Genomic DNA, 11,772 nt, shown 5'->3' on the forward strand with positions numbered 1-11,772 from the left:
TTTTTTTTGGAGACAAAGCCTCAAGCTGTCCCCCTGGGTAGATTGCCATGGTATCACAACTCACAGCAACCTCTAACTCCTGGGCTCAAGGAAGTCTTCTGCCTCAGCCTCCTAAGTAGCTGAGACCACAGGTGCCTACCACAACGCCCGGCTATTTTTTGGTTGCAGCCATCATTGTTGTTTGACAGGCCTGGATTTGAACCCACCACCTTAGGTGTATGTGGCTGGCACCTTAGCCACTTGAGCCACAGGCGCTGAGCCTTCCCTACACTTTCTTCTAGTATTTTTATAGTTCCCATATCCTTTTTAATGACTCAGCTTTTCAGTATTTTTCTTCTCTGTTTGCTTCTGTAACTGAATGTATATGTTTTAGAAGGTATGTATTTTGAAAAGCGTTTTTGAGATGATTTAGCTAGGGTATGAAAAAGGCTGCCTCCTCTCATGAGTGTATAGTTCTAGTAGGGTAGGCCTTCATTTGTACAACTAATGTGTATTGTAGTAGAGTATGATTTAAGTAGAGACTTATGAGTCGCCATGATTTCAGTGTTCATATCTGAACAAATGATAGTTATTGCACTCCTGGCCTCAAGCAGTCTACCTGTCCTGGCCTCCTGCAGTGCTGGGATTACAGATAAAAACCATTGCACTGGATGAACGAATAGTAGTTCTAATTTAAGGGTAAAGCATGATCAAGTTACATATAGGGTGACACACAGGTATTTAATAATGACAACCTTTGTCCAGGGCAAAGGAGGAGTAAATGGGTAATGTTTAAGGAGGGAAAACTAGAAATGGACCCCGGACCTAAATTGTAGTCTGCTGTGAGAAGTAGGCAGAGGCAGGTGGCCATTTTTCTTTAGGCCTCTAGAAGCCATTGAAAACCTCATACCTATGCGATGACCTGGTATTGTTCTAAGGTAGGCATCCTCAAACTACAGCCTGCCAAGGACATTATCTGGTCCGCTGGATGTTTTTGCCGCCACCGCTTGCCCTGCTTAGCAGCCAACTCGTCCCAGGGCCTGCAGTCCAGCCCTCCAACGGTCTGAGGGACAGCAAACTGGCCCCCTGTTTAAAAAGTTTGAGGACCCTTGTTCTAAGGTATCCCTTGTATAGTTACTGGAAGTGACTTTGAGACAAGAAGGGTTGTACTAATGAGTTTATTGTGAGTAGGACTAAGTTAAAACATAGGTTCCATATAAAGATAACTTGCAGCATTAATTCAAATGAAGGAATTGATATGAGAAGACAATGAAGTTAGCATAAGTAGTACTGTGGACTGAATGGTTGTAAATTATGCAGAATAAGGTCAAATAAAATGAATTAAGCTGTACATAAGTTAGGCTGGTCTAGAGCTTAATTATGAAACATGGAACAAAGGAAAACTTAGTCCTTCACATATAATAAAGCACATAAGATAATAGCTATTATTAGGAAAAGTTTCACTATGGTCACATTGTGATTGCAGTAGATGGTGCTGATAGGTAGCTACAGTATGGACCACATTTTCATTACCAATAGACAAGCTTTTGCTTATTCCCAATTACATGAATAATAGTTGATATTTTTCATTAAAATATCATTACTTAATGGAATCTCCTTTCACTGAAGTTGAAAATAGATGTAGCATTCTATTTTAAATAAGCAGAAATTTTGTTATTTAATCCTTGGAGCCAGGACTTTCCCATTGTGAAAACCTGATCCAGTAGGCCCAGCTCTGTCATTTAGTAGAATAAACCCTCTTGTGGAAGTCAGGTAGTTCTAGCAAGTTCTTAAGATAAAATCTTGAAAACTTGTTGGCGGTCAGCTTCAGCATCCTCTCATATGCACCGGAGCTACATATACTTTATTGTTGTAACTTTTAGATGATCTACCTGGTTTAGGTGCAGAGACATTATGTTATGTATTGTAAAATGCTACGAATGTGAGACATTGTTTTTGTTTTATCTAATAGTATGGCAGAGTGATCAGGTGAGGAGTTCTCAGTTGCTGTCCCAAATATGAGATAATTCTGTGATTATATTGCCATTTATATAATTGGTGATGTGGATCTCCTGCAATAGTATTGTTCCAAGGTGTTAGAAAAATTAATGGAGGCCTTGTATTAGAGTATGTCTCTGCAAATCATCAAGTTTAATTGGGAGGGCTTTTTGAAAGTGCATAAATTTTTTTTTGTTTTTCAGGGGGCTTTGCTGGAAAATTGCTCTATTGAGTACAGTTTGCATATTTCCAAATAGTTTGGACAAATAGCCAATTACAAAAATGATTGGAGTAACATACTGAAGGGAGAGTTGTAGAGAAACACAGGTGGTCTTATGATTTGCCTAAAGCCCATTTAGAAAGAAAGTAAAATATTTGAACCTTGTGAATAAGTTGAAATGAAAGTTAAAATGCATTTTGGCTGAATTTCAAGTAATGAAAATTAGGCCTGAACAGAGTATGTTTTTAACAATAATCACCTAATTGGTAATGGTAGATGAAATACTACTGCTTACCATTCAAAGTGCCAATTTAAGAATCATAGCTGCATCTGGTTGTAGGGGCTCATAGCACTTAGAATCTGAGGAGAGAGGATCACTTAAGGTAAAGAGTTAGAGGTTAAAATGAGCTATGATCCCACTGCTATATTCTGCATGAAAAACAGGAAAGAAAAGAGCCAGGCTTGGTGTGCCTGTGGTCCCAGCTATTCGGGAAGCTGAGGTGGGATGATCACTTGACCCCAGGAATTTGAAGTTAGAATGAACTTCGGTCACACAGCTACAGTTCAGCCTGGGCAACAGAGTCAGACCCTGTCTCTACAAAAACAAAAATATTAAAATCGTAGGTTTTTTTTTTTGTATTATGAGGAGCAGGAGTAAAATATAAAGAGCATCTGTTTGTAAATTTTCAATGATAAAAAGAGAGTATATGATAAAACATACTAGTGTTTGCTGTGATTCATTCTTTCTACAGAGTTAATAGGTATTAAATAGTTACTGCATACCAGACAGTATGCTGAAGACTGTGCATACATTATCTTAACCCAAATACCAGAATACTTAACATTTTACAGAAATAGAAATTGATTCTCTTCTGCTTCTGACAAGTAGCAGAGTTAAGATCCAAACCCAGGGCCATCAGTATTATTATACAATATAATATTGAAAAGAAAATCCTTTAAAATAACATTACAAGTTACTTAAGCCTTTCAAATAACATTATAAGTACAGTTGTATTTTGGTATACATAGGGCATTGATTGCAGGACCCCCCCCCCCATACCAAAATCCAAGCCTACTAAGCTCCTGCAATCATCCCACAAATAGTATGCCCTCTCTTTGTGGCAGTTTTCTATGCAGCAAATCATATATTTTCCATCTGCATTTGGTTGGAAAAAAAACAAACCCATGCATGAGTAGACTTGTACCACTAAAACTGCATTGTTCAAGGGTTAGCTATATTTCATTTGCTTATTTTTTGTGGATATTATGCAATCTGAATTATTGTTTTCTTCTCTGAAGATGTTTTTTCACGGATGCCACTCATGAATGGCCTTATTGGACCCAGTTCACACCTCCCACATAATTCTTTGCCTCCTGGAAGTGGACTGGGAACTTTCTCTGCAATAGCACAATCCCCTTATCCTGATGCCAGGTATTGAAAAGTTTTCTATGGAAACTGAAATTGTACTAGTTTCTGTTTCAACATTAGTCTGTTTTAATTATTGTTCATAACATTATTGTATGTTCAAATTAATAGGGATTTTAACAAATAAGCATGTTTCTTTTAGCTGTCTTGTAATAGGTTTTAATGAAAGGTTGTAATTGAATATGGTATTAGAAAGTTATTTTATGTTTATGAAGTAAATATGTTTATTTTTTGTCAGGGATAAAAATCCAGCATTTAATCCAATGGCAAATGATCCTAACAACTCTTGGACATCATCAGCTCCCCCTGTGGAAGGAGAAAATGATACAATGTCTAACGCCCAGAGAAGCACACTTAAGTGGGAGAAAGAAGAGGCTCTGGGTGAAATGGCAACTGTAGCACCAGTTCTCTACACAAATATTAATTTCCCCAATTTAAAGGAAGAATTCCCTGGTAAGTCATGGATGCAGTATTGCTGTCTGTTTAACTGTGTCCTCTCATGTGTAATGACTTTTTTTTCCTACTTCTGTAGTGAGCCCTTGTAACTTTTCCAATTTTCATCTGGCGTGATGATCCATTATATAATGTGAAGATTCTCTGTAAACATCTTGTATTTTCTTAGTCCTAGGCCTTGTACCTTTTCACATATTTCCAAAAAGTTAAAGTTAATGGAATAATCCCATTTCTAGTGCCTAGCAGTACTTAGGAATATGCAGAAGTCAGTGTTACATAATTGAAAAACAAAAAAGTTTCCTGGCTCAGAGCCCATAGCTTAAGTGGTTGGGGCACTGGCCACATACACCAGTGCTGGCGGTTCAAACCCAGCCTGGGCCTGCTAAAACAACACTGACAACTATCTCCCCACTCCCCTACCCCCACCCCCGCTCCACTCCCCAATTTCTAGAACAGAGGCCATCATTTAATAAAAAATACTAAGTTAAGCTAAATCAGAGTCAATTCTAGACGGTCTGTATCGAGACTCCTTGTTATCATCCCTTCTTCCTTCCTCACTTTCCCTCATGAGCTGTTACCCTGCCTGTCTGAAAAAAAGCACATGATAGAATACCACTATTTTTAAAAAATTCTGATTAATCGGTGAATAAAACGTTAGGATTAATGAGATGTCAGTTACTATATATTTGCATGCAGTGTTCTTTTTGAGTTAATTTTATCAGACAAGCCAGGATTAGATGTTGGGACTCTTGTTTGTAGTAGTTTCCCAGCTGTCCAGTCACAAGCTCTGCCAAATGGCTCGAGGAGCACATAGTCTTTCCATGTGGACGACCTCTGCTTCTTAGGTACCTTTTTGTTTGGGTCTCGCTGTGGTGCTTTATGCCTTATATATAGAAATCAATCAAACGCTATGTCATGTAGCAGTAGCAGTCAATGATTTGATGCAGGGAAGCTTGTAAAAGCAGTATCCCATTTTTCAACTATTTTTCTTTCTTTAACCATGCATACAGTTGCAGTTCGTAGATGAGCATATATGATTGTCCTAAGTCACTTTGGGTATACATAAAGTGTCTTTATAGCTTTAGTTTTTTGTTTGTTTGTTTTTTAAGGAATTTTCTTTAATAATTTTACTTTGTGATTCAGGAACCTCATGAAATACTATGTTAGTCTGTCAAGTAATTTTTATTTTTAGTAGCTTTTTGGAAGCTTGCTTGCTTTTTTTAATGTGGAGTAAATCATTTCTGTATGTACCATTAGCTTTTATCTCACCCAAATTTCATTTCATATACTGTTGTGACACTGAATGTCACAGAAATGGTTTGAAATCATTACTGTTCAATGTGGTGTTTGTACACAGTGCTAGTGAGATGCCTGTAAGTGTGATTACTTGTTTAGGTCAAAGATAGACTTCTGTTTGGTGTAGATGTTTTACAACTTTTACTTTGGTTCTTTAAGATTTTTTAGTATTTTAACATGGCTGAAAGAACGTATTATCCTTGACTTAAATTTGTTTTGTCTCCTTAGCCCCAGAATTTAAAACTTCCCAACTCTATAAGCCAAATTACTGATAAGGTTGAAACTTCATTGAGAAAATGTTTGGCCTGCTCTGTGCCGGGAACTTTGTGCTACGTAAAGAATTTTATTTATACAAGATTACTACATTATGGAAAATAGGGCCTCAATAAGAGTGACTATCAGAACTTCATCAACATTGTATTTTTTATTATGACACATCATTAACATGGCTCCAAAAAATACCCTGTTCTTTTGTTACAGATTGGACTACTAGAGTGAAGCAGATTGCTAAGTTGTGGAGAAAGGCAAGCTCACAAGAAAGAGCACCATATGTGGTACTTTTAAAAACTCTATGAATTAAATCTTTAAGCACAATTCTTGAACCTTATTTTAATTGTATTGGGTTAATAAAAATTTTCTATTTCAGAAAATGCTTATTACTTCTACAATAAGCAACAGTATTTCTACAGTGATTTCCTAACTCCTTGTGTTTTAATACAGAGTGTGACATTTTTATAATCTAGTTAATAGACTAGGATGTTAAAGATTGAAAATCAGTTATTTGGGGGGATATGTTTAATTCATTTTACTTTAAAATTTGTTTTATCTCTTCAGCAGATAGTAACAGTTGTCCTTCTTGTGTCCATGAGTTCTGCATCCATATAGATAAAAATTGAGGAAAAAGTGTCTCTGTATCGAAAAGATAATTACTTTACATTTACATTGTATTAGGTGTTACAAGTAACCTAGAGGCAATTTAAAGGAAATGTTAGGTTGTGAGTAGGTTATATGCAAATATTGTGCTATTTTATATAAGGGACTTGAACATTTTTAAATTTGGGTATCTGAGGGAAGTCCTGAAACCAGTCTCCCAAGGACACTGAGGGACAACTGTATAAATTTGGTTCTAGATTAGTATGCCTCGTTTCTTCAACAATTGATAAACAATCTCTTTGCATCTTAAAATAGACCTATTTAGACATCTTATAGAGCTCTTGGAATATTCTCTTTGCCAGAAACTATTACAGAATTTTATATATTTCACCGTTTAGGTGGTGAATTGTTTTCTCCCAAAGAGCCAAATCAACACTGTCAACTGGAGCCGTATTCTAGTTTTTATTTTAAAGCACATTAAATCTGTATTATTATTTTGAAACATGCTAATATATAGTTATTTTCAACTTGTTCTCTAGTGCACATATTTTCAGTTATTAAATGTAATTATTATTTTGATAGAGCATATTTTTTTATGCATTAATATGCTATTTTGTTTTACTTTGACTTTAACTTAATTATAGGATTGTTCTCATGTTTTCTTAATGATTTTCTTGGATAAATTTCAAATATTCAGATTTTTATTTTCAGGAATGATTCATTTCTTTTCTAAATTGAGGGAGATATTCTTCCATTTTCTATGTATTTGTTAAGAAATTAGGATCAAAAATATTAGATTATACCTAGGATTGCTTAGCCTGATTCACATAGAATTTAGCATGTCTTTACCTGATAGGTATCATGCATGATGAAGAGAGAAGATGGGTTATTGCCCAGATCTTTTCCTAGGAGAGGCTTTAAGTTCTGAAAAGGATGATAGATATTTCAGCTATTTTTGATTATTTAACCTTTTTCTTTTATATAATAATGTTCACACTAGTTTTATCTCTTAAAACATGTTAACATAGTCTAGGCAATAATTTCTTTTTTCTCTTTTTGTCCAAGCAAAAAGCCAGAGATAACAGGGCTGCTTTACGTATTAATAAAGTGCAGATGTCTAATGATTCCATGAAAAGGCAGCAACAGCAAGATAGCATCGATCCCAGTTCTCGTATCGATTCGGATCTTTTTAAAGATCCATTAAAGCAAAGAGAATCAGAACATGAACAGGAATGGAAATTTAGACAGGTATGGTGTTTGGGGGATAATTTGTTTAAAATTGCATTTTTGCTTTTTGAAAAGTACTTATGTAGTATTATTTCAGAATATAGTTCTTGGTAGACCGTGAAATTCGATTTAAAATAGACTTGTTTCTCTTTTTAGTAAAATGTATCTAAATTGATTTTGGGAGCTTTATTGAAATATTATAAATAATAGCCCCAGGCATAAGTGGGACATACTCTGGTGAATAATTCTCTTCTTTAGGAATTTATAATCTAATATATGAGCAATCTGGTAGCTGCTTACATTAAACAAGTTAACTTTCTATCAGTTTTTCCCCCATGATGGTTATTTTCTTTCTTAACCATGTGATTGCTTTTTTCTTTCTGATTTTAACAGCAAATGCGTCAGAAGAGTAAGCAGCAAGCTAAAATTGAAGCCACACAGAAACTCGAACAGGTGAAAAATGAGCAGCAGCAACAACAGCAGCAGCAGCAGCAGCAGCAGCAGCAGCAGTTTGGTTCTCAGCATCTTCTGTTGCCATCTGGTTCAGATGCTCCAAGTAGTGGGATCCAGAGTCCCTTGACACCTCAGCCTGGGAATGGAAATATGTCTCCTGCACAGTCATTCCATAAAGACCTGTTTACAAAGCAACTTCCCAGTACCCCTACTTCTACATCTTCAGATGATGTGTTTATAAAACCACAGGCACCACCTCCTCCTCCAACCCCGTCTCGGGTCTCCCTTCAGGAGAGCCTTTCTCAGCCTCAGACTTCTCAGCCACCTTCACCACAGATGTTTTCTCCTGGATCCTCTACCTCCCGACCACTGTCTCCAATGGATCCTTATGCAAAAATGGTTGGCACCCCTAGACCACCTCCTGGGGGCCATAGTTTTCCCAGAAGAAATTCTGTTGCACCAGGGGACAACTGTGCATCTTTATCATCAGTCACTAGGCCCATTCAAATGAACGAGACAGCAGCAAATAGGCCATCCCCCGTCAGAGATTCATTTTCTTCCTCCACAACAAATAGTGACCCATATGCAAAGCCTCCAGACACACCTAGGCCCATGATGACAGATCAGTTTTCCAAACCCTTGGGCCTGCCCCGTTCTCCACTAGTTTCAGAACAAACTGCAAAAGGCCCTGTAGCAGCTGGAACCAATGATCACTTTGCTAAACCACCTCCCAGGGCAGATGTTTTTCAAAGACAACGGATACCTGACCCATATGCACGACCCTTATTGACACCTGCACCTCTTGATAGTGGTCCTGGACCATTTAAGACTCCAATGCAGCCTCCTCCATCTTCTCAGGATCCTTATGGATCAGGATCACAGGCCTCAAGGAGACTGTCTGTTGACCCTTATGAAAGGCCTACTGTGACACCAAGACCTGTGGATAATTTTTCTCATAGTCAATCAAATGATCCATATATCCAACCTCCCTTAACCCCACATCCAGCAATGAATGAATCATTTGCCCATCCATCAAGGGCTTTTTCCCAGCCCGGAGCCATATCAAGGCCAACATCTCAAGACCCATATTCCCAACCCCCAAGAACTCCACGGCCTGTTGTAGATTCTTATTCCCAATCCTCAGGAACAGCTCGGTCCAATGCAGACCCTTATTCCCAACCTCCTGGAACTCCCCGGCCTACCACTGTTGACCCATACAGTCAGCAGCCCCCAACCCCAAGACCATCCACACAAACTGACTTGTTTGTTACACCTGCAGCTAATCCCAGGCACTCAGATCCCTATGCTCATCCTCCTGGAACACCAAGACCTGGAATTTCTATTCCTTATTCTCACCCACCAGCAACACCAAGGCCAAGGATTTCAGAGGGATTTACTAGGTCCTCAGTGACAAGAGCAGTCCTCATGCCAAATCAGGATCCTTTCCTGCAAGCAGCACAAAACCGAGGGCCAGCTTTACCTGGCCCTTTGGTAAGGCCACCTGATGCTTGTTCCCAGATGCCTCGGCCATCTGTCCCCAGTCTTTCAGACACATTTAGTCGTGTTTCCCCGTCTGCTGCTCGTGATCCTTGTGACCAGCCTCCTATGACTCCAAGGCCTCAAACTGGCTCTTTTGCAGCAACACAAGTTGCTCACGATGTAGCTGATCTGGCAGGCCCTGGATCAGAGGGGAGCTTCAGTACATCTTCAAACTCTCCTGTGAATTCTCAAGGCCAGCAGTTCTCCAGTGTCTCCCAGCTTCCTGGTCCTGTACCAACTTCAGGAGTAACTGATACACAGAATACCTTAAATATGTCTCAAGCAGATACAGAGAAGATGAGACAGGTAAACATGTTGTATGTTCTCAGTTGTTTTAAATGTGGTATTTGAGGATGCTATTCATTTTATCAAATTAAATAATTTCTACATAGATGTTAATGTTTCTTTTCTTAACTTCAGCTTTCTTTTCATAACATTTCTTTTCATTCTATAGAATTTTTGATACTGCAGAAACAAAAAACAAAATTAGTAAAATTAATACCAATTTAATTAGATTCATTTAGTCTTTATGAATTTTGTGAGAATCTTTAAATATAGAAGCTTTCAGTTTCATAATAGTTGTTTGGCAAGGGAAATGACACAAATCATCAATGAATTTTTATAATCTGTTAATTAGTTAAATGTTACTAGTGTTTCATCAAACTTGGAAACATTAATTTTAAACATTACCATAGCCACATAATGAAAGCATTAGGATTTTAAAAACCACTGGCCTTTAAAAAGCCATTAGTTATGAGAAAGCCCAGTGTTTTTTGTTTCTTTCCATTTAGAGGCAGAAGTTACGTGAAATCATTCTCCAGCAGCAACAGCAGAAGAAGATTGCAGGGCGACAGGAGAAGGGGTCACAGGAATCACCAGCAGGGCCTCATCCAGGGCCTCTTCAACACTGGCAACCAGACAGTATCAACCCAGCCTTCACTAGGCCCCCACCACCCTACCCTGGGAACCTGAGGTCTCCTGTTATTCCTCCTTTAGCACCTAGATATGCAGTCTTCCCAAAAGATCAGCATGGACCCTATCCTCCTGATGTTGCTGGTATGGGGATGAGACCTCATGGATTTAGGTAATGCTTTTCATTTTCTTTCAGTTGAAATTGCTATTACAAGAAAGAGAGAAATGAAGTAACTGTTAGTCAGAAAGTGGTATACTTTTCTCTCCCCACTGAAGGATAATCAGTTCTTTTCTTTTTTTTTGGCTAGGGCTGGGTTTGAACCCACCACCTCCGGCATATGGGGCTAGCGCCCTACTTCTTTGAGCCACAGGTGCTACCCAGTTTTTTCCACTAATCAGAGGTTGTGGACCTTTTTTTTTTCCTCCAAGAACTCTAAAGCCTCCAACATCCGCTTTGTTTTTAAACATGGCCTGTGGAAACATCACTGTGCACCTTCTGGGAAGGTTTGGTATGTGGGTTATACCTGTACTTAACACAGGCACAACCTCCCATGATGTGATGAGACTTTTGTCTTCTCGCCAAATTTCTACTCTTAATTTATATTATAAGTTATTTTTGGAGATTTCTGAAATTAAAAGCATTTTTCATGATGGCATAGGGTTATAAAGTTATTGTTGATGAATCTTGACCATGTTTCCTTCTTAAAAGTGGCTAGTCAAAAGCCCAAAGTCAGACTAGACACCTGAGTTTTAATAAGAAATGGTTCTTTAGGGTAAGCTTTTTAGTTTTGTTTTTTAGTTTTATACCTGTCCCCGCTTTTACCCTTAATTTTCCTTTTTTTCTTCCACTTTAGTTACAATTTATGCCTGTTGCTCTGTGTTATATTTCTTTGTAAGTTATCTATAATCCTTTCTAGAAAGATGTGCAATATGAATAATAAAAATTGTCCTATAATTTATTCACTTAATCTTTACAGATGATGCCTCTACTTATCTTTTATTGCCTCCTTTCCTCTTTGCTTTCAAACAAGTAGGTTTAATCCAGTTATCCACACCTGTGCCTTTGTATTTTCTTGTACTGAGGGCTGAGAGTCTCTCTAGTATAATTTGTTAGGCTTCCTCTTTTTATTCAAGCATCTCCCCAAATCAGCGTCCTCCATAGAGCCTTTTACAGATAAAAGAAACAGACTCTTAGAAACTCTAGTCCTGCCATTATCATTTCTCATCAATTGATTCCATTACTCAGTGGCTACTCCTTTGTTTCCATTTATGTTTTTGGTTATCAGTGGTTCTCAACCTACCTAATGTCTCCTAATTCTGCGACCCTTTAATACAGTTCCTCATGTTGTAGTGACCCCCAACCATACAATTATTTTCCTTTTTTTTTTTTTTTTTT

General features: G+C 37.9%; 1 protein-coding gene across 6 annotated transcripts in view; it reads left to right on the forward strand.

Moving 5' to 3' along the window:
* Positions 1 to 11,772, forward strand: part of KMT2C (lysine methyltransferase 2C) — a 218,552-nt gene that overhangs the window by 160,569 nt on the left and 46,211 nt on the right. For all 6 annotated transcript variants that reach the window (XM_023514453.1, XM_023514454.1, XM_023514457.1 and 3 more), the window contains 6 exons: positions 3,497 to 3,629; positions 3,862 to 4,076; positions 5,853 to 5,926; positions 7,311 to 7,493; positions 7,866 to 9,770; positions 10,256 to 10,548. In XM_023514453.1, coding sequence (XP_023370221.1) covers positions 3,497 to 3,629; positions 3,862 to 4,076; positions 5,853 to 5,926; positions 7,311 to 7,493; positions 7,866 to 9,770; positions 10,256 to 10,548 — 2,803 coding nt within the window. The remainder of the gene's footprint in view (positions 1 to 3,496; positions 3,630 to 3,861; positions 4,077 to 5,852; positions 5,927 to 7,310; positions 7,494 to 7,865; positions 9,771 to 10,255; positions 10,549 to 11,772) is intronic.

The sequence above is a fragment of the Otolemur garnettii genome, unplaced genomic scaffold, assembly GCF_000181295.1.
Source record: "Otolemur garnettii isolate 467f Iridium unplaced genomic scaffold, OtoGar3 scaffold00053, whole genome shotgun sequence".
NCBI lineage: Eukaryota > Metazoa > Chordata > Mammalia > Primates > Galagidae > Otolemur > Otolemur garnettii.